This window comes from Drosophila novamexicana, unplaced genomic scaffold, assembly GCF_003285875.2.
Source record: "Drosophila novamexicana strain 15010-1031.04,08,12 unplaced genomic scaffold, DnovRS2.1 tig00004554-arrow-pilon, whole genome shotgun sequence".
Taxonomy (NCBI): domain Eukaryota; kingdom Metazoa; phylum Arthropoda; class Insecta; order Diptera; family Drosophilidae; genus Drosophila; species Drosophila novamexicana.
Genome location: NW_020825051.1, coordinates 4,964,728 through 4,987,625, shown reverse-complemented (window position 1 = coordinate 4,987,625; position 22,898 = coordinate 4,964,728). Strand labels below are relative to the sequence as shown.

The window sequence follows — 22,898 nt, the reverse complement described above, 5'->3', positions numbered from 1 at the left end:
TATTTAATTTATATACATAATAATAATAATAATAATAATAATAATAATAACAATTATAATAATAATAATAATAATAATAATAATAATAATAATAATAATAAATACATACATACAGACATACTAGCACACATATGATAACATCACATACATAATTTAAGTTCAGTAAACTAGTAAAGCACAAAAGCCTGCAGGTCTTAGTTCAGATAATGAGAATTGCAGGGCAGCATTTAAAAAACGTTTGTTGAATACACAAATAAGTATAATATTTACATAGTTATAAGCATGCATGCATCAACAAATACAAACATACTTATAAACATAGACAGATACATACATATTCACATCGCTGTACAACTACATACCTGCTTTAATTCTTCCTCCTACACTTCCGACTCCACCGTCAAAGCTACCATTTCATGCGAGCCCTACTTGATTTCCTGAGAATCGCGGAGAAAAGCATTGAAAATATCTTTCTTTTAATGTTGTAGAGCAACGAAAATAAACTTGGCCTGCATATGATGCAGCGAATATTCACACGAACATATATACAAATACATTTAACATATATATATATATATTACCCGGAATACATATATATATATATATATTACCCTCGTTTGAAATTATCCTTAATACTTTAAACATCAGTAGCTATTCCCATATCGTGCGCATATTAATTGATGCTCCCAGCTCATTATCCTATGTAATTTTTTATAATACAATATTTTTACATGATAACGGATAACGGACCTGCTTACAGGGTATTACACCGTCGCGCATTTCTAGCAGTTGCTTCTGTAAGAGCAAAGTTGATAAGAATTTGCTTAGTTTTGAGAATGTTTTTTATTAAATATATATATTTTTTGGACTATCGTCTGTGCGCAGAAGCTAAATGAATGGGTAAAAATGGGGGGAAACCATATAGCGTAACCCAAAAACCGAATCCAATCCAATTGCTCAGGGGGAAACTTTGGCAAATTGCAGAAGCCGCAAAAACCAAAAAACAGTTTGTCCAACGGGCGCCAGCGTATGCGAATTGTCAAGGGGTGCGAATCTAAGATTCACTAAGAGTTTCTCAAATTTCTTAATAAACTTTAATGACTGCGGGTGTTGCAGTGTCAGCTGCCGCTCTTGCTGCTGTTGCTGTTGCAGTTGCAACTTTGATGAACCTGATAAACCGAAACGCCAGAAAGTGTGCAACGGCAACAGGAGCAGCAATTCATCGGGACAGCAACGTAATAAACCAGCAGCAGCAAGGAGCAGGTGGTGGGTGGATTCAGGGGGGAGGGGGGTGGGGGGGTGGTCTGGGGTGTAGTAAAAGCAGGTTGAACATTTTCGCCAATATCAAATGTTAGTGTAGATTTGCACCAATAATTTACTTGGGCAGCACGTAGCGAGTGTCACGCATGCAGCGGTTGGGCAAATTGAGGCGGAGGCTGTCGCTGCTGCTGAGGCTGCTGCTGCTGTGGCTGAGGCTGTGGCATGCAACAAGCTTGGCATTCATTTCGGTGGCAACTCATGCATTACTCATGATGTGTGTATGTCAGCGGCCTGCCCGATGACTGCCGCACGGCTTGGCTTTGAATTGTCTTTGCCACTGGCACTGCCACACTTGCCACACTTGCCGCATGGCCACTGTTTTAATATGGACGCTGCGGTTTTTGCAGTTTAATGGAGTTGGCCATAAAAAGAAAGGCGTGCCCGCGTCTGTGACTCGTCCCTTGCCCAATAGCGTTTATTTAACTGCCGACTTGTTTGCGCAAATTAACACATTTATTTATGCCACAATTTGTTACTTAAATATTTATCGAAAATAAAGCCGAGTTAACATTAATAATTTGCGTTTATTTGCATATACATTTAATAGTATTCATAATAATAGACGAATTTTATCACACACACATATGATATGGCTGGAATACAGACGCACACATGCACACATATACACGACACGCACATGCACAAGCACACACACACACGACACACGGACAGCATAAGTTGAGAGATTTAAATAGCGCGATATTTGAATAGGAAGAGTGCGCCTGCATCCAGCTTAAGATGGGGGCCCAGTTGATGCCAAAGGTCATCCTGTCTGGCTAAACTCGTATATCGTTCACTTATAAATTCGCTGGGTTGGGGTTGCTGTTGTTGCTGTTCGGCCTTGGAGGCAATACGCCCGGCTCCATCAGCCGCAGCAGCCACATCAGACTGGACTCCCGAAAGCAGCAGAGGAAGCTGAGTGCCAGCAACAGCGAGAGCAGGGCACAGCTGCAGCTGCTGAGCACGGCAACCGCAGCATGACTCTGCAACGGCAGCTGCTCCGACTCCAGACATAGTCGGAACTCGTCGTAGTCCAGGCGCGTGATGGCGCAATAATGATTGAGCATGCAACGGCCCAGGCAGGCGGCGCCCGACTGAAATCGGACGGCATTGGCGCGATGATATCTGCAAGTAGACCGAGGCAAACAGCTAAGCATCTGTGAAGCAGTAGAGTAGAGAGTTGGGCCTGAGTGGGCTGGCTACCTGCTAAACCAGGAGGCATCCTTGCCGGTGAAACGCTCCGCAAAGTTGTGCAGCGCAATGGCCGATATCTCGCCGAGCGCATAATAATGCGTCAGATTATACTCGGACTGCCAGAGCGGTTCTTGGACGCGATTGGCCAGTGACAAGTCCAGCCAATATTGCGTATAGTCGAGTACCTGGCCGCTGCCCGTGTCGAACTTGTATAGACGCAGCGCTGGATTATTGGAGACGCCAATACCCTCCTTGCGCGGCACCACCGACGGCGCTATCATCAGCCACGAAATGGGCGTGCCTGCGCGTAAGCAAAGTTTCATATGCTGTTCAGTAGAGGATTGGTATGACCTGCTCACACGTACCCTGATCATCGTAGATTAGCCGAAAGGTGTCCGAGTGCAGATGCCCAAAGAACTGGCCCTGTATGACCGAGGCATACTTGCGCACCAGCTCCAGGTAGCGTCTATTGTTGCGTTCCGTGAAGATCAGCTGACCACGATGCTGCGGTCCCATGTAGCGCTCATCCACGCCCGGCGGCATGTGTCCAACTATGTAGACCTTCACGAGCAAGCGTTGTCAAAATAAACAAGCTTAGAGTATATGTATGTTTGCTATTCCCCAAACTCAAAAGGCAACAGAAAAACTCCATCCCCCAACGTAACATTGGAGTTTAAATAATATTAAAAGTGTAATTACGAAAAAAAATCAAATAAAAGCATAAGCTTAAAAATAAAGGTTCTCTAGTCGGTTATGCCCGACTAGGAAGGTAATTAAAATAAATATATTATTTGGCGAAAGAACCGATTGCTGGAAATATTGGCCAAATGAGTGAAGTTATCGAAAAAATAACCTCATGATAGGCGTGATATAATCAAAAATAAATATAAACAAGTAAGAATGGTCAAGACGGGAGTGCCCGACTAGTGGATACCCTGAACCAACTATTACCGACAAGCTACGCGCATGATTGCCTTAATTTAAAACCTTAATACTTAATACTTAATACTACTCTACTCTAGAAGCCACATGTCAAATTTTGTGATTCAAACTACTAATAAATTAAAATTTGGTAAAAAAAAAAGAGTTTGATATCGACTTTTATCGATTACCTGCGAACGGTGCAAGCTATCGATGACCTACGGTCAAAACTTCAAGTCTCAGCTCTTACGGGTTCTGAGATCGACACCTGCATCCATACGGGCGGACGGATGGACAGATAGACAGACATGGCAAGGGATCGTCTCGCCTTTTGATGCTGACCAGGAATATATATAAGTAGTTTATAGAATCGGAGATGCTTCCTTTTGCCTGTTATATACACTTGCACAAAACCAATTTACTATTTTTAAGTATTTGCAATGCCTTCATGGTATTATGTTCTTTCTGGGCTTACCAGATGCTTCCTATCTTTTACAAGATATACCCATTATATTGTATGGCAAATTATATGTCTGCCTACCGTTTCCTGTTTGTCCCTTGACTTGGCCAGTACCTCATCCAGCCACAGCCACTGTTGCTCGGCCTGCAGTTGATCCTGGTCGGACGTTGTGCGACTGGGCTTCGCATAGTAGTCACCCGACCAGCGCAGGCTGTCCGACTGCTTAGCCTCGGAGAGGAGCTCGTATCGCATAAAGTTGGTGTTCAGGGCAATGATGCGGAGACGGCTTCTGGTTTGCTCGATGGAATAGTAGCCGCCCTGCTCGAACGTGACGAGTGCCTCTGTGGGCAGCCAGTGGCGCCAGAGTTCGCCCATTTGCTTGTACTTGTGGAGGCCGCTGCTGCCATCTTCGTGGCCCAGCACGGGGAATATGAAGGGCGAGGAGAAGCTGCGTCCCAGCAATTCGGTGATGTTGCGCAATGTCTCGAGCTGTACATGCTCGGAGCGTGCCTGAGCGGAGTGCGAGAGGGCATCGCCAGTCCAGAGCACAAACTCCACATTGTCGCCCTGCTTGGCCTTCATGGTCTTGACCGCTGACTCGACGAGGCTCCAGGGACTGTCGCAGTTGTGGTTGCCAAACGGGCCCGGCGACTCCGTCTCCGTCTCCTGGCGCCCATTGGAGCCAACGGAGGCGCTGCTGTGCGCCAGCTGCCAGCAGCTTTTGTAGATGTCGCCCTGTGTGGAGTAATGTGTGTCTAGATGCAGGTCGCTGATGTGCCAGAAGTAGCCTGTAAATGCAGTGGAGAGTCAGAGAAAATTAGAGACTGCGGATTAAAGGGGCAGCCCGTTGGGCAATTCCTACACGGGAAAGGCCACGCGCCAGGCGGCATTTGCTGGCCGGCTGGCTGTAAAAACCCGGCGAAGATTTGCCTGCAATTGACCTAACTGACCCGAACGAGCCGCGACCCGCGGACCGCGACACCTACTACCGGCTCTACCTGCCAGAAGTCAAGAAGTCACACTTGATTGCCACGGCGAGCCTTTGAGGTGATCATCGGCGAGTCCACAAATCAGTTGGCGTTGGCATGCGCAGTGATCAATTTGTAAGCGAGAGCCTGAGTCGAGCCGCGAGTCGAGCGACAGGAAAAAGGATACGCAACCGTCCGGTTAGTGAGAGAGTAGAACCGAGACTGGAACAGGGCTGGAGACTGGCGATCGGGATTTGTATGACAGCAAGATGAGTTTGCGTTTCAGTCTGGCGCTGTTGCTGATGGTCGCCATGTCGCAGCTGTGGCAACAGGTCGACGGCAGGAAGAAGCTGTGCGGCGACGCACTCAACGAGGCCCTTGACCTGATATGTGTTAATGGATTTTCACGCAGAATCAAACGCGATTGTAAGTGGACAACGCCACCCCATCAAATATTCTGCCTACTCACATTCAGCTTTCAAGCGGACCGTAGCCCACGGACACCCGAGCAGGCGCTGCGGCGCAAGTGGCAACTGTTGGCACTAAGGCAACAACTGGATGGACCCACCGAGCACCTGAAGGACCCACACCTAAACAACGAGCCTGACGGCGATCCACGTGAGCTGCGACGCCCACGTCGCAGGATAACGCACGAGTGCTGCAAACAGGGCTGCAGCTATGACGACATCCTGGAATACTGCGCCTAGCGGGGCAACCAATCGATTGGACATGGCCTGGCTGGCTGGCGGGCAATTTTGATACGACGAGCCAAAAGCAAATCGACTTTTGCGAATTCATTCAACTACATTTAATCCCACCCCCAAAAATATACTTTTAATTATAATTTCGCAATGTTTTATTGTAATATTTCATGGAAGCAATAAAGTTACTCGATAACAATAGCAACAAACAAAAGGCATCTTCTGGCCAAAAGTACTCCCTCACGAATTGGCCCACTGAGCCGAGCGGGCGGGCACATTCCCCGCATTTCCACGTCAATGGAAATGCTATGCCCTTGCATTCTCGGAACAATAATGAAAATTTTGAATTTTTAATTAGATGACGTTGTGTTTTCGAAAGAACAACACGCAGACAAAGGATTTACGCTGAATTCTTTATACTCTAACAATGGCATTCTGAGCGTAGTTTTAATAAACATTCAGTTTTTATTATTTATTACTTTAATTTACCTATAATACAGCGGATTCTGTTGTTAACAGAACAGTCCTCTGCTGTGGATTAGAGCTGTGCTCTGTTAAGCTGTTTGCTATGTTAATGCCAGCGTCTATTTTAAGCGAAGGCTGTTAACTATTTGAATTCGACAAATCTAAAGATAGAAATTTGCTTTTGTTTAGTTATAACCAAGTACATTTTGTTTGTTTACTTTGGATCTGTGTAAGCTATATAGTCAGTGTACTCAAAATACCCTGGTCGCATTTTAAATGCGTAATAAGGTATAATCATTTGGTGCTAGTGTATGTAACAGTCAGAAGGTAGACTTGCTGAGATCTGAGAAAGATTTCCCATACTATTTATATTATATTGATAAATCTCGAAAGTTATAAGAGTTAAATAGATGAAACTTTATGTATAGACTCTCGTGTACCTCACATTCGATGAGAACTCATTCTTAAAAGTAGATTGTGGCTAATAATATCGGACAATAGGCACCGAAGTTATTTCTAGAGTAAACGGAAGAAACACAGCATGCTTTATAGAAGGAAGGAAAACAGCTTGATGCACAGCTTAGGGTATCTACTAGTCATGCATTTCTAAAAACAGCACTTTAACTTGTTTTCAGAAAAACTTTAATGCCCTCTGCTAGAGCATAGGTAAACAACATTAAGCGAAAAGCAGGGCATAGCAAGGTGCAACAGTTGATGGGGTGGGGCACACTTCACTTTGTTTTTCCACAGTCTGCGATCTATGCGTAATTATTATTTGACGGAAAAACATAAACAAAGACGTCAGCTGATATGAGTAAAAGCCTCCCACACACTCGCACACACGCACACCCAGTCAAGGCTGTGAATAGTCCCCGACCAACTGACACTTCACCTAACGCCGCCTGACAGTGTGCTCAGCGGAGATGGCTGCAGTGGATCCGCGCCAGCGTTTGGTTAACATATAAAACGCTGCTGTGCCACCTGGTAAGGCACAGTTGTGGTCTGTTTATTGACGTGGCTGATACGAGTTGTCCGTAAATGGGCTTCGCCATGGGCTTCGAGTGCTCCAAACTGCAAGGTCTGGTCTGCAGCGCGGCGCTGCTGCTGCTGCTGGTGCTGCACGTGCAGTCGATGCGGCTGTGCGGCACCGAGCTGCCTGAAATGCTGGAACAGATGTGTACCTATGGCTACAACACCAAGCTGAAGCGCTCCTATGGTAAGTGTTTTGCCCCTGGCCCTGCCACTGCAAACTAATCCAACTCAAGCACTTGCAATTGGGTGTTGGCAGTGGGGCCGGTTTTCAATGCCATCGATAATACGAATTCAGATGCGGACGCGGACTTGGATCTAGGCTCCTACGCGGAGCTGGATCTGCAGTCGCAGCCGCTGCTGCGCGCACTGCTGGGCGAGAGCGGCCATCACCTGGTGAAAACCCGACGCCGGCGCTACGGCGTGCACGACGAATGCTGCCGCAAATCGTGCAGCCTTGAGGAGCTCAACTACTACTGCAAGAAACCCGAAAATTCCTAAATGACATGGACATGGCACTGCATTCCGTTAAGGATTAGACTAAGACCAGCTCATGATTGCTAGCTCCTAAGTGTATCAATACTTATATATATATATATGTGTATGGATGTTAATATATTAACTATGACGAGACCCGTTAATTGAGGTAAAATAAAATAACTTGTGCGTCTTGCAAGGATATAATATTGCCAAAAGCTAATTATTACAATCATATTTGAAACTGTCTCCAAAACTGAACAAACGAGCACGTATGAAAAGCTAGTGGATGAGAAAATTTATAATAGATCGAAAAACTGATGAATTATGAAAATCGCTTGAGATTTGACCGAGTTATGGGAGTGGGATATATCGACCTATGTCTATATAGGACATTTGAAGGGTATCATTTTGACATGAATTTCGACCAAAAATAATGTTTCCAGATTTAGATGCCAAATTCATCTAGAGGCTAAACCGTTAATAAAAAGCCGAACCTTATGAAAATCTGTTGAGTTTTGACGGAGTTATGGGAGTGGGAAGTTTAGACCTATGTCTATATAGGACATTTGAAGGGTATCATTTTGACATGAATTTCGACCAAAAATAATGTTTCCAGATTTTGATGCCAAATTGATCTAAAGGCTAAACCGTGAATAAAAAGCCAAACCTTATGAAAATCTGTTGAGTTTTGACCGAGTTATGGGAGTGGGATATATCGACCTATGTCTATATAGGACATTTGAAGGGTATCATTTTGACATGAATTTCGACCAAAAATAATGTTTCCAGATTTAGATGCCAAATTCATCTAGAGGCTAAACCGTTAATAAAAAGCCGAACCTTATGAAAATCTGTTGAGTTTTGACGGAGTTATGGGAGTGGGAAGTTTAGACCTATGTCTATATAGGACATTTGAAGGGTATCATTTTGACATGAATTTCGACCAAAAATAATGTTTCCAGATTTTGATGCCAAATTCATCTAGAGGCTAAACCGTTAATAAAAAGCCGAACCTTATGAAAATCTGTTGAGTTTTGACGGAGTTATGGGAGTGGGAAGTTTAGACCTATGTCTATATAGGACATTTGAAGGGTATCATTTTGACATGAATTTCGACCAAAAATAATGTTTCCAGATTTTGATGCCAAATTCATCTAGAGGCTAAACCGTGAATAAAAAGCCGAACCTTATGAAATTCTGTTGAGTTTTGACCGAGTTATGGGAGTGGGAAGTTTAGACCTATGTCTATATAGGACATTTGAAGGGTATCATTTTGACATGAATTTCGACCAAAAATAATGTTTCCAGATTTAGATGCCAAATTGATCTAAAGGCTAAACCGTGAATAAAAAGCCAAACCTTATGAAAATCTGTTGAGTTTTGACCGAGTTATGGGAGTGGGAAATTTCATATTATGTCTATATAAGACATTTGAAGGGTATCGTTTTGACATGAATTTCGACCAAAAAATAATGCTACCAGATTTAGATGCCAAATTGATCTAGAGGCTAAACCGTGAATAAAAAGCCCAACCTTATGAAAATCTGTTGAGTTTTGACCGATTTATGGGAGTGGGAAATTTCGACCTATGCCTATATAGGACATTTGAAGGGTATCATTTTGACATGAGTTTCGACCAAAAATAGTGTTTCCAGATTTAGATGCCAAATTGATCTAGAGGCTAAACCGTTAATAAAAAGCCGAACCTTATGAAAATCTGTTGAGTTTTGACGGAGTTATGGGAGTGGGAAGTTTAGACCTATGTCTATATAGGACATTTGAAGGGTATCATTTTGACATGAATTTCGACCAAAAATAATGTTTCCAGATTTTGATGCCAAATTCATCTAGAGGCTAAACCGTGAATAAAAAGCCGAACCTTATGAAATTCTGTTGAGTTTTGACCGAGTTATGGGAGTGGGAAGTTTAGACCTATGTCTATATAGGACATTTGAAGGGCATCAATTTGACATGAATTTCGACCAAAAAGAATGTTTCCAGATTTAGATGCCAAATTGATCTAGAGGCTAAACCGTGAATAAAAAGCCAAACCTTATGAAAATCTGTTGAGTTTTGACCGATTTATGGGAGTGGGAAATTTCGACCTATGCCTATATAGGACATTTGAAGGGTATCATTTTGACATGAATTTCGACCAAAAATAATGTTTCCAGATTTTGATGCCAAATTCATCTAGAGGCTAAACCGTAAATAAAAAGCCGAACCTTATGAAATTCTGTTGAGTTTTGACCGAGTTATGGGAGTGGGAAGTTTAGACCTATGTCTATATAGGACATTTGAAGGGTATCATTTTGACATGAATTTCGACCAAAAATAATGTTTCCAGATTTTGATGCCAAATTCATCTAGAGGCTAAACCGTAAATAAAAAGCCGAACCTTATGAAATTCTGTTGAGTTTTGACCGAGTTATGGGAGTGGGAAGTTTAGACCTATGTCTATATAGGACATTTGAAGGGTATCATTTTGACATGAATTTCGACCAAAAATAATGTTTCCAAATTTAGATGCCAAATTGATGTAGAGGCTAAACCGTGAATAAAAAGCCAAACCTTATGAAAATCTGTTGAGTTTTGACCGAGTTATGGGAGTGGGAAATTTCGTATTATGTCTATATAAGACATTTGAAGGGTATCGTTTTGACATGAATTTCGACCAAAAAATAATGATTCCAGATTTAGATGCCAAATTGATCTAGAGGCTAAACCGTGAATAAAAAGCCGAACCTTATGAAAATCTGTTGAGTTTTGACCGATTTATGGGAGTGGGAAATTTTGACCTAAGCCTATATAGGACATTTGAAGGGTATCATTTTGACATGAATTTCGACCAAAAATAATGTTTCCAGATTTTGATGCCAAATTCATCTAGAGGCTAAACCGTAAATAAAAAGCCGAACCTTATGAAATTCTGTTGAGTTTCGACCGAGTTATGGGAGTGGGAAGTTTAGACCTATGTCTATATAGGACATTTGAAGGGTATCATTTTGACATGAATTTCGACCAAAAATAATGTTTCCAAATTTAGATGCCAAATTGATCTAAAGGCTAAACCGTGAATAAAAAGCCAAACCTTATGAAAATCTGTTGAGTTTTGACCGAGTTATGGGAGTGGGAAATTTCATATTATGTCTATATAAGACATTTGAAGGGTATCGTTTTGACATGAATTTCGACCAGAAAATAATGCTACCAGATTTAGATGCCAAATTGATGTAGAGGCTAAACCGTGAATAAAAAGCCCAACCTTATGAAAATCTGTTGAGTTTTGACCGATTTATGGGATGGGAAATTTCGACCTATGCCTATATAGGACATTTGAAGGGTATCATTTTGACATGAATTTCGATCAAAAATAATGTTTCCAGATTTTGATGCCAAATTCATCTAGAGGCTAAACCGTGAATAAAAAGCCGAACCTTATGAAATTCTGTTGAGTTTTGACCGAGTTATGGGAGTGGGAAGTTTAGACCTATGTCTATATAGGACATTTGAAGGGCATCAATTTGACATGAATTTCGACCAAAAAGAATGTTTCCAGATTTAGATGCCAAATTGATCTAGAGGCTAAACCGTGAATAAAAAGCCAAACCTTATGAAAATCTGTTGAGTTTTGACCGAGTTATGGGAGTGGGAAATTTCGTATTATGTCTATATAAGACATTTGAAGGGTATCGTTTTGACATGAATTTCGACCAAAAAATAATGATTCCAGATTTAGATGCCAAATTGATCTAGAGGCTAAACCGTGAATAAAAAGCCGAACCTTATGAAAATCTGTTGAGTTTTGACCGATTTATGGGAGTGGGAAATTTTGACCTATGCCTATATAGGACATTTGAAGGGTATCATTTTGACATGAATTTCGACCAAAAATAATGTTTCCAGATTTTGATGCCAAATTCATCTAGAGGCTAAACCGTAAATAAAAAGCCGAACCTTATGAAATTCTGTTGAGTTTTGACCGAGTTATGGGAGTGGGAAGTTTATACCTATGTCTATATAGGACATTTGAAGGGTATCATTTTGACATGAATTTCGACCAAAAATAATGTTTCCAAATTTAGATGCCAAATTGATCTAAAGGCTAAACCGTGAATAAAAAGCCAAACCTTATGAAAATCTGTTGAGTTTTGACCGAGTTATGGGAGTGGGAAATTTCATATTATGTCTATATAAGACATTTGAAGGGTATCGTTTTGACATGAATTTCGACCAGAAAATAATGCTACCAGATTTAGATGCCAAATTGATGTAGAGGCTAAACCGTGAATAAAAAGCCCAACCTTATGAAAATCTGTTGAGTTTTGACCGATTTATGGGAGTGGGAAATTTCGACCTATGCCTATATAGGACATTTGAAGGGTATCATTTTGACATGAATTTCGACCAAAAATAATGTTTCCAGATTTTGATGCCAAATTCATCTAGAGGCTAAACCGTGAATAAAAAGCCGAACCTTATGAAATTCTGTTGAGTTTTGACCGAGTTATGGGAGTGGGAAGTTTAGACCTATGTCTATATAGGACATTTGAAGGGCATCAATTTGACATGAATTTCGACCAAAAAGAATGTTTCCAGATTTAGATGCCAAATTGATCTAGAGGCTAAACCGTGAATAAAAAGCCAAACCTTATGAAAATCTGTTGAGTTTTGACCGAGTTATGGGAGTGGGAAATTTCGTATTATGTCTATATAAGACATTTGAAGGGTATCGTTTTGACATGAATTTCGACCAAAAAATAATGATTCCAGATTTAGATGCCAAATTGATCTAGAGGCTAAACCGTGAATAAAAAGCCGAACCTTATGAAAATCTGTTGAGTTTTGACCGATTTATGGGAGTGGGAAATTTTGACCTATGCCTATATAGGACATTTGAAGGGTATCATTTTGACATGAATTTCGATCAAAAATAATGTTTCCAGATTTTGATGCCAAATTCATCTAGAGGCTAAACCGTGAATAAAAAGCCGAACCTTATGAAATTCTGTTGAGTTTTGACCGAGTTATGGGAGTGGGAAGTTTAGACCTATGTCTATATAGGACATTTGAAGGGCATCAATTTGACATGAATTTCGACCAAAAAGAATGTTTCCAGATTTAGATGCCAAATTGATCTAGAGGCTAAACCGTGAATAAAAAGCCAAACCTTATGCAAATCTGTTGAGTTTTGACCGAGTTATGGGAGTGGGAAATTTCGTATTATGTCTATATAAGACATTTGAAGGGTATCGTTTTGACATGAATTTCGGCCAAAAAATAATGATTCCAGATTTAGATGCCAAATTGATCTAGAGGCTAAACCGTGAATAAAAAGCCGAACCTTATGAAAATCTGTTGAGTTTTGACCGATTTATGGGAGTGGGAAATTTTGACCTATGCCTATATAGGACATTTGAAGGGTATCATTTTGACATGAATTTCGACCAAAAATAATGTTTCCAGATTTTGATGCCAAATTCATCTAGAGGCTAAACCGTAAATAAAAAGCCGAACCTTATGAAATTCTGTTGAGTTTTGACCGAGTTATGGGAGTGGGAAGTTTAGACCTATGTCTATATAGGACATTTGAAGGGTATCATTTTGACATGAATTTCGACCAAAAATAATGTTTCCAGATTTAGATGCCAAATTGATGTAGAGGCTAAACCGTGAATAAAAAGCCCAACCTTATGAAAATCTGTTGAGTTTTGACCGAGTTATGGGAGTAGGAAATTTCATATTATGTCTATATAAGACATTTGAAAGGTATCGTTTTGACATGAATTTCGACCAAAAAATAATGTTTCCAGATTTAGATGCCAAATTGATCTAGAGGCTAAACCGTGAATAAAAAGCCGAACCTTATGAAAACCTGTTGAGTTTTGACCAAGTTATGGGAGTGGAAAGTTTAGACCTATGTCTATATAGGGCATTTAAAGGGTATCATTTTGACATGAATTTCGACCAAAAATAATGTTTCCAGATTTTGATGCCAAATTCATCTAGAGGCCAAACCGTGAATAAAAAGCCGAACCTTATGAAATTCTGTTGAGTTTTGACCGAGTTATGGGAGTGGGAAGTTTAGACCTATGTCTATATAGGACATTTGAAGGGCATCAATTTGACATGAATTTCGACCAAAAAGAATGTTTCCAGATTTAGATGCCAAATTGATCTAGAGGCTAAACCGTGAATAAAAAGCCAAACCTTATGAAAATCTGTTGAGTTTTGACCGAGTTATGGGAGTGGGGAAATTTCGTATTATGTCTATATAAGACATTTGAAGGGTATCGTTTTGACATGAATTTCGACCAAAAAATAATGATTCCAGATTTTGATGCCAAATTGATCTAGAGGCTAAACCGTGAATAAAAAGCCGAACCTTATGAAAATCTGTTGAGTTTTGACCGATTTATGGGAGTGGGAAATTTTGACCTATGCCTATATAGGACATTTGAAGGGTATCATTTTGACATGAATTTCGACCAAAAATAATGTTTCCAGATTTGTATGCCAAATTGATGTAGAGGCTAAACCGTGAATAAAAAGCCGAACCTTATGAAAATCTGTTGAGTTTTGACCGAGTTATGGGAGTGGGAAGTTTAGACCTATGTCTATATAGGGCATTTGAAGGGTATCATTTTGACATGAACTTCGACCAAAAATAATGTTTCCAGATTTTGATGCCAAATTAATCTAGAGGCCAAACCGTGAATAAAAAGCCGAACCTTATGAAATTCTGTTGAGTTTTGACCGAGTTATGGGAGTGGGAAGTTTAGACCTATGTCTATATAGGACATTTGAAGGGCATCAATTTGACATGAATTTCGACCAAAAAGAATGTTTCCAGATTTAGATGCCAAATTGATCTAGAGGCTAAACCGTGAATAAAAAGCCAAACCTTATGAAAATCTGTTGAGTTTTGACCGAGTTATGGGAGTGGGAAATTTCGTATTATGTCTATATAAGGCATTTGAAGGGTATCGTTTTGACATGAATTTCGACTAAAAAATAATGATTCCAGATTTAGATGCCAAATTGATCTAGAGGCTAAACCGTGAATAAAAAGCCGAACCTTATGAAAATCTGTTGAGTTTTGACCGATTTATGGGAGTGGGAAATTTTGACCTATGCCTATATAGGACATTTGAAGGGTATCATTTTGACATGAATTTCGACCAAAAATAATGTTTCCAGATTTGTATGCCAAATTGATGTAGAGGCTAAACCGTGAATAAAAAGCCGAACCTTATGAAAATCTGTTGAGTTTTGACCGAGTTATGGGAGTGGGAAGTTTAGACCTATGTCTATATAGGGCATTTGAAGGGTATCATTTTGACATGAACTTCGACCAAAAATAATGTTTCCAGATTTTGATGCCAAATTAATCTAGAGGCCAAACCGTGAATAAAAAGCCGAACCTTATGAAAATCTGTTGAGTTTTGACCGAGTTATGGGAGTGGGAAATTTCGACCTATGTCTATATAGGACATTCGAAGGGTATCATTTTGACATGAATTTCGACCAAAAATAATGTTTCTAGATTTGTATGCCAAATTGATGTAGAGGCTAAACCGTGAATAAAAAGCCGAACCTTATGAAAATCTGTTGAGTTTTGACCGAGTTATGGGAGTGGGAAGTTTAGACCTATGTCTATTTAGGGCATTTGAAGGGTATCATTTTGACATGAACTTCGACCAAAAATAATGTTTCCAGATTTTGATGCCAAATTAATCTAGAGGCCAAACCGTGAATAAAAATCCGAACCTTATGAAAATCTGTTGAGTTTTGACCGAGTTATGGGAGTAGGAAATTTCATATTATGTCTATATAAGACATTTGAAAGGTATCGTTTTGACATGAATTTCGACCAAAAAATAATGTTTCCAGATTTAGATGCCAAATTGATCTAGAGGCTAAGCCGTGAATAAAAAGCCGAACCTTATGAAAACCTGTTGAGTTTTGACCAAGTTATGGGAGTGGAAAGTTTAGACCTATGTCTATATAGGGCATTTAAAGGGTATCATTTTGACATGAATTTCGACCAAAAATAATGTTTCCAGATTTTGATGCCAAATTAATCTAGAGGCCAAACCGTGAATAAAAAGCCGAACCTTATGAAAATCTGTTGAGTTTTGACCGAGTTATGGGAGTAGGAAATTTCGACCTATGTCTATATAGGACATTCGAAGGGTATCATTTTGACATGAATTTCGACCAAAATTAATGTTTCCAGATTTAGATGCCAAATTGATCTAGAGGCTAAACCGTGAATAAAAAGCCGAACCTTATGAAAATCTGTTGAGTTTTGACCGAGTTATGGGAGTGGGAAATTTCGACCTATGTCTATATAGGACATTCGAAGGGTATCATTTTGACATGAATTTCGACCAAAAATAATGTTTCCAGATTTAGATGCCAAATTGATCTAGAGGCTAAGCCGTTAATATAAAGCCGAACCTTATGAAAATCTGTTGAGTTTTGACCGAGTTATGGGAGTGGGAAATTTCGACCTATGTCTATATAGGACATTTGAAGGGTATCATTTTGACATGAATTTCGATCAACAATAATGTTTCCAGATTTAGATGCCAAATTGATCTAGAGGCTAAGCCGTTAATAAAAAGCCGAACCTTATGAAAATCTGTTGAGTTTTGACCGATTTATGGGAGTGAGAAATTTTGACCTATGTCTATATAGGACATTTGAAGGGTATCATTTTGACATGAATTTCGACCAAAAAATAATGCTTCCAGATTTAGATGCCAAATTGATCTAGAGGCTAAACCGTGAATAAAAAGCCGAACCTTATGAAAATCTGTTGAGTTTTGACCGAGTTATGGGAGTGGGAAATTTCGACCTATGCCTATATAGGACATTTGAAGGGTATCATTTTGACATGAATTTCGACCAAAAAAAATGTTTCCAGATTTTGATGCCAAATTAATCTAGAGGCTAAACCGTGAATAAAAAGCCGAACCTTATGAAAATCTGTTGAGTTTTGACCGAGTTATGGGAGTGGGAAGTTTAGACCTATGTCTATATAGGGCATTTGAAGGGTATCATTTTGATTTATTTTATTTATTTCATAATGTTTCCAGATTTTGATGCCAAATTAATCTAGAGGCTAAACCGTTAATAAAAAGCCGAACCTTATGAAAATCTGTTGAGTTTTGACGGAGTTATGGGAGTGGGAAATTTCGACCTATGTCTATATAGGACATTCGAAGGGTATCATTTTGACATGAATTTCGACCAAAAATAATGTTTCCAGATTTAGATGCCAAATTGATCTAGAGGCTAAGCCGTTAATATAAAGCCGAACCTTATGAAAATCTGTTGAGTTTTGACCGAGTTATGGGAGTGGGAAATTTCGACCTATGTCTATATAGGACATTTGAAGGGTATCATTTTGACATGAATTTCGATCAACAATAATGTTTCCAGATTTAGATGCCAAATTGATCTAGAGGCTAAGCCGTTAATAAAAAGCCGAACCTTATGAAAATCTGTTGAGTTTTGACCGATTTATGGGAGTGAGAAATTTTGACCTATGTCTATATAGGACATTTGAAGGGTATCATTTTGACATGAATTTCGACCAAAAATAATGTTTCCAGATTTGTATGCCAAATTGATCTAGAGGCTAAGCCGTTAATATAAAGCCGAACCTTATGAAAATCTGTTGAGTTTTGACCGAGTTATGGGAGTGGGAAATTTCGACCTATGTCTATATAGGACATTTGAAGGGTATCATTTTGACATGAATTTCGATCAACAATAATGTTTCCAGATTTAGATGCCAAATTGATCTAGAGGCTAAGCCGTTAATAAAAAGCCGAACCTTATGAAAATCTGTTGAGTTTTGACCGATTTATGGGAGTGAGAAATTTTGACCTATGTCTATATAGGATATTTGAAGGGTATCATTTTGACATGAATTTCGACCAAAAATAATGTTTCCAGATTTGTATGCCAAATTGATGTAGAGGCTAAACCGTGAATAAAAAGCCCAACCTTATGAAAATCTGTTGAGTTTTGACCGAGTTATGGGAGTGGGAAATTTCATATTATGTCTATATAAGACATTTGAAGGGTATCGTTTTGACATGAATTTCGACCAAAAAAATGTTTCCAGATTGTGATGCCAAATTAATCTAGAGGCTAAACCGTGAATAAAAAGCCGAACCTTATGAAAATCTGTTGAGTTTTGACCGAGTTATGGGAGTGGGAAGTTTAGACCTATGTCTATATAGGGCATTTGAAGGGTATCATTTTGACATGAACTTCGACCAAAAATAATGTTTCCAGATTTAGATGCCAAATTGATCTAGAGGCTAAACCGTGAATAAAAAGCCGAACCTTATGAAAATCTGTTGAGTTTTGACCGAGTTATGGGAGTGGGAAATTTCGACCTATGCCTATATAGGACATTTGAAGGGTATCATTTTGACATGAATTTCGACCAAAAAAAATGTTTCCAGATTTTGATGCCAAATTAATCTAGAGGCTAAACCGTGAATAAAAAGCCGAACCTTATGAAAATCTGTTGAGTTTTGACCGAGTTATGGGAGTGGGAAGTTTAGACCTATGTCTATATAGGGCATTTGAAGGGTATCATTTTGATTTATTTTATTTATTTCATAATGTTTCCAGATTTTGATGCCAAATTAATCTAGAGGCTAAACCGTTAATAAAAAGCCGAACCTTATGAAAATCTGTTGAGTTTTGACGGAGTTATGGGAGTGGGAAATTTCGACCTATGTCTATATAGGACATTCGAAGGGTATCATTTTGACATTAATTTCTACCAAAAATAATGTTTCCAGATTTAGATGCCAAATTGATATAGAGGCTAAACCGTGAATAAAAAGCCGAACCTTATGAAAATCTGTTGAGTTTTGACCGAGTTATGGGAGTGGGAAATTTCGACCTATGCCTATATAGGACATTTGAACGGTATCATTTTGACATGAATTTCGACCAAAAAAAATGTTTCCAGATTTTGATGCCAAATTAATCTAGAGGCTAAACCGTGAATAAAAAGCCGAACCTTATGAAAATCTGTTGAGTTTTGACCGAGTTATGGGAGTGGGAAGTTTAGACCTATGTCTATATAGGGCATTTGAAGGGTATCATTTTGATTTATTTTATTTATTTCATAATGTTTCCAGATTTTGATGCCAAATTAATCTAGAGGCTAAACCGTTAATAAAAAGCCGAACCTTATGAAAATCTGTTGAGTTTTGACCGATTTATGGGAGTGGGAAATTTTGACCTATGCCTATATAGGACATTTGAAGGGTATCATTTTGACATGAATTTCGACCAAAAATAATGTTTCCAGATTTAGATGCCAAATTGATATAGAGGCTAAACCGTGAATAAAAAGCCAAACCTTATGAAATTCTGTTGAGTTTTGACCGAGTTATGGGAGTGGGAAATTTCGTATTATGTCTATATAAGACATTTGAAGGGTATCGTTTTGACATGAATTTCGACCAAAAAATAATGTTTCCAGATTTAGATGCCAAATTGATCTAGAGGCTGAACCGTTAATAAAAAGTCGAACCTTATGAAAATCTGTTGAGTTTTGACCGAGTTATGGGAGTGGGAAATTTCGACCTTTGTCTATAAAGGACATTTGAAGGGTATCATTTTGACATGAATTTCGACCAAAAATAATGTTTCCAGATTTTGATGCCAAATTGATCTAGACTCTAAGCCGTGAATAAAAAGCCGAACCTTATGAAAATCTATTGAGTTTTGACCGAGTTATGGGAGTGGGAAATATCGACCTATGTCTATATTAGTATAAAAAAGCGAGTTGATGTATTGAAAAGATCCGTATGTCAGAATTGATCACTTTGAATTAACTATAGCTGCCATAGGAAAGATTCGTTAAAAGTAGCCTAAAATTAGACCCAGCATCCTTCCTTTTTATTTGTCTAAATGGATAATAAAAGAACAAGATATTTATTGGAAACTGCAAGAATGAGAGAGAGAGAGAGAGAGAGTGAGAGAGAGACCAGTGAAATAAATATTTCACTAAAGTATAGAAGAATTATATGACGATTATAGATTCATATAAATCAGATTCGATGGGAATATGTTTTTACTTTCAATTAGGATCTTTCAATCACAAAGTGTTCCTCTGATTCGAATTAAATTCTCTTCAGACTACTGACGACTTTATATATAATATTGTTGAAAACTCTCGATTTTCTATGTCAGAATTTGTTTATGCAGCTGGTTTTTATTTAAAGCAATTATAATATAAATACAACTTGTGGTTTGCACAAAGCAAATACCATATAGAGGGAGTAGAAGTTCAAGGTTCTGTCTATGTTCCAAAATGTACTCTGATCGCGGTGCTTGAAGTGTGGGCTAGTTCCAATGCAGAGAATCTAGGCGGCGCAGTAAGCGTATAATTCACTGAGTTTGCAGGACCTTCTGCAGCACTCGTCGACGATACCCTCACGGGTGCGACGGCGGGTAGCGGTCAGCGAGTTGAGGACATTCTGCTGGTAGATGTTGCGCAGGCGCGAATTGGCCATGGGATAGGTAAGGAGCTCGGCGGATGACGAGGGCGTTTCCTTCTCCTCAATGTACTGAATAGGATCGAGTGGGTCCAGGTCCATGAGCGCTGCACCACAACAACGAATTGAAGGATTAGCTACTGCGAACACCCTTCACAGGCTTATACTTACGCGAGTTGCGTTTCTGGGGAATGAGACGGTTGAATCCTTTGTCACAGAGCGTGCTCAGCATATCGTTTAGCCGAACGCTGCACAGGCGCATCTCGCCGTGCGAATTGGCGGTTGCCAGGACGCAGATGGCGAACAGGAATGCGAGCGACACGGAAATTGACTTGCACATTGTACTGGGATAAGGCTATGCTTTGGAACTGATGCTGATACACTCGCAGCCGTACGCTTATATACCGTTAATGGCGTTTCGGGCACCCGCTGGGGTGGAGCATGTGGCAAGTCTAACTACATTGGTGTCAAATTGTGTTAAAGGTTATTGGGACAAGTTGAGTGCATTCTCGAGTAGCTGCTTGCTAAATTCGTTCAATGTCAGCGTTCACTTTTCGTTGGCTTATGCAAATTTGCCCCACCCTTCGTGTGGGCGACATTGCTATGCGTGGGGCACACTAGTTGAGTGGGCGGGGTGTGGGTTGTAGGGGGGTTTGTCTTGCGTCTTTGTCAGCCAATTAAACAATTTGGGCGTAAAAGGACAACGCAAGGTTCTGGCGTGTGCGAACCTGCATTTATGAATACCAAATGAGTTGTTCCAGCCAACATACCCTGTAGCCCAACCCTCAAAGGGGGGGTCTCCCTAGTTGTAGTTAGTTTCTACTGCCAACCAGCTACTATAATTTGTCCAAGCCCATAACACTTCCATTCTACTTCTCCACCCCTGCCCCAACTAGCAGCAACAGCATGTGCTAAAAACTCAGTCTCAATCTAACGCACAATCCAATGTACCCATTATCGCAAAATTTAATGATTGTCCCTCTGGGGAGAGATTTCAAACAAAAACAAAAAAGGAGCAAACAAACGAGTAAAAAAAGCTGTAGATTTCCCCTATGCATTAGCTCCTATATTCATGTGTTTGCCAAAGGAAAACAAACAAAAGAACAATTGTGGGGTGAAGCGTATTAAGCCAAGTCATATTTAGGTAATTTAATTTCATTGCATTGTTTTAATCAAGTGTGTATTGAGCCGAACCGGTTCGAGACTGGAATTTAAAGAATAACGACATAGTTTTCTCGAAAATAGTTTAATTTTGAATACACAACTCGTATGTAATAGCCAGCAGCAAAGCGTAAGTAAGTTGGGTCTTAACCATAATTGGGATATCCAATTCTCGGATAGAGCTCAAATCTAGCCCGCGATTTGTATATGAAAATATCTACGGCTTGCAATATTTTCAGTACAACGGGCGATTGCTAAATATATATAAATAAATATATAATTAAATATATTAAATATATTAAATTTAAACCAGGTTCACGAACCGAGTCACAAGGTAGGAATTTGGTTCAAACCTTTTTTCTTAGCCTAAAATATAGGGATTCAGCCATTTGACAAAAAACCAAATAAATTTATAATGAAATGTGAAGCAATATAAATAATATTAAAGGCAAAGCTTTCATTTAAATTTAAAGCTATATTCACAATCAAAAACAAAAGGTAGAAATTTGGAATGAATCTCTTCACTAGGCATAAGATTTAGGGATCGGAACCGCATTAAAGTGTGAAACAAAATGAATATTATTTCAGACAAAGTTTTTATTTTAGGGTCTTTGGGTAGCTGTTTAAATATGTAGAAGGTGTCCCCAATAAAAGCAGGAAGTTGGTTTGAATCTCGTCACTAGGCATGAAATGAAGGGATCGAACGCCCGTGACAACAAAACCATATGCTTTTATTGTGATACATAATAACTATATATTAACGTTTTTCGATTCAAATTATAGCCAGGTTAACGAACCGAACCTCAAGGCAGAGAGTTGGCTCGAACCGTAAACCGAGGCGTAGACCATTTATCTTTAGGTTTGCAGTCCGGGCACATATACATTATAAAAGAAATTTAACACAGGGTATCTTATGGTCGTGCAGCTTGACTGCTTGTGGTTTCCTTGGTCTGTCTTTACTTACCGATGCGGGCGTTGGCCTCATCTGGCATCCACAGGAGCGGCAGAAGCGCTGTTAACAACCAGCTGAAGCTGAAGTTAGTCATTTAGCTGCTGTCTGTCTTTGCGGGAGGGGGAATGGGGGCGGGCGGGTCAGGTGTTGCTGGAGGTGTAGGCTGTGGAGCAGGAAGTAGGTGGTTTCTCTTGTACGGTGTGAATGGGTCGGAATGGAAATTTCGTCAGTAACTTTTGCTTTAGCTTTCTGCTGAGCCGTGAAACTTTCTGCACAGTTTTACTTTTATTCATTAGCTAAATTTTGTGCTGCATAAATAAGTGATTACGATAACGATTACGATTACGATTACGATTATGATTACGATTACGATTATGATTACGTTTACGAGTACACTATCGCGTGTGAGTATGAGTATAACGTATGTGTGTGTATGCGTGTGTCTGCGTGCGTGCGTGTGTGTGTGCGTGCGTGTGTGTCCTTTATCGGCGACAATAGGCCAAGAGTTCCGGATATGTGCAGGCATTGCGACAGCATTCATCATAGATGCCACCACCAGCCTGCCGCCGGAGGCGTCGCGTCTTGATGAGCACATCGGTGCCATAAATGCTGGATAGCAGTGGACTCAGCGCATAGCCAGCACCTGGCCGTAATTGCAACTGGTCCGCATCGATGCCCATTTCCGGTGGCGAGTCCAATCGCTTT

General features: G+C 39.9%; 3 protein-coding genes across 3 annotated transcripts; 1 reads left to right on the top strand and 2 right to left on the bottom strand.

The window, feature by feature from the left end:
* Nucleotides 1–1,346: 1,346 nt before the first annotated feature.
* LOC115769785 (acid sphingomyelinase-like phosphodiesterase 3b) lies at nucleotides 1,347–22,313 on the bottom strand. The gene is made up of 5 exons (XM_030714753.1): nucleotides 22,206–22,313; nucleotides 3,977–4,683; nucleotides 2,880–3,075; nucleotides 2,524–2,815; nucleotides 1,347–2,445 (listed from the first exon to the last, which is right to left on the bottom strand). The coding sequence occupies exons 1-5, from the start codon at nucleotides 22,285–22,287 to the stop codon at nucleotides 2,118–2,120; spliced, it is 1,605 nt and encodes a 534-aa protein (XP_030570613.1). The 5' UTR covers nucleotides 22,288–22,313; the 3' UTR covers nucleotides 1,347–2,117.
* Nucleotides 7,048–7,719, top strand: LOC115769786 (probable insulin-like peptide 3). Its single transcript, XM_030714754.1, has 2 exons — nucleotides 7,048–7,245; nucleotides 7,318–7,719. The coding sequence occupies exons 1-2, from the start codon at nucleotides 7,068–7,070 to the stop codon at nucleotides 7,557–7,559; spliced, it is 420 nt and encodes a 139-aa protein (XP_030570614.1). The 5' UTR covers nucleotides 7,048–7,067; the 3' UTR covers nucleotides 7,560–7,719.
* Nucleotides 19,788–20,429, bottom strand: LOC115769787 (probable insulin-like peptide 2). The gene is made up of 2 exons (XM_030714755.1): nucleotides 20,252–20,429; nucleotides 19,788–20,187 (listed from the first exon to the last, which is right to left on the bottom strand). The coding sequence occupies exons 1-2, from the start codon at nucleotides 20,418–20,420 to the stop codon at nucleotides 19,949–19,951; spliced, it is 408 nt and encodes a 135-aa protein (XP_030570615.1). The 5' UTR covers nucleotides 20,421–20,429; the 3' UTR covers nucleotides 19,788–19,948.
* Nucleotides 22,314–22,898: the final 585 nt, after the last annotated feature.

Excerpts from the sequence above, each read along its gene's own strand:
- LOC115769786 (XM_030714754.1), top strand. The coding sequence starts at position 7,068 with ATGGGCTTCGCCATGGGCTTCGAGTGCTCCAAACTGCAAGGTCTGGTC. Across the intron at positions 7,246-7,317 it reads CAAGCTGAAGCGCTCCTATG|TGGGGCCGGTTTTCAATGCC; the intron begins GTAAGTGTTTTG and ends GGGTGTTGGCAG.
- LOC115769787 (XM_030714755.1), bottom strand. The coding sequence starts at position 20,420 with ATGTGCAAGTCAATTTCCGTGTCGCTCGCATTCCTGTTCGCCATCTGC. Across the intron at positions 20,188-20,251 it reads TCCCCAGAAACGCAACTCGC|CGCTCATGGACCTGGACCCA; the intron begins GTAAGTATAAGC and ends GTTGTGGTGCAG.
- LOC115769785 (XM_030714753.1), bottom strand. The coding sequence starts at position 22,287 with ATGACTAACTTCAGCTTCAGCTGGTTGTTAACAGCGCTTCTGCCGCTC. Across the intron at positions 4,684-22,205 it reads TGAGGCCAACGCCCGCATCG|GCTACTTCTGGCACATCAGC; the intron begins GTAAGTAAAGAC and ends CTGCATTTACAG. Across the intron at positions 2,816-2,879 it reads GCTAATCTACGATGATCAGG|GCACGCCCATTTCGTGGCTG; the intron begins GTACGTGTGAGC and ends GCTTACGCGCAG.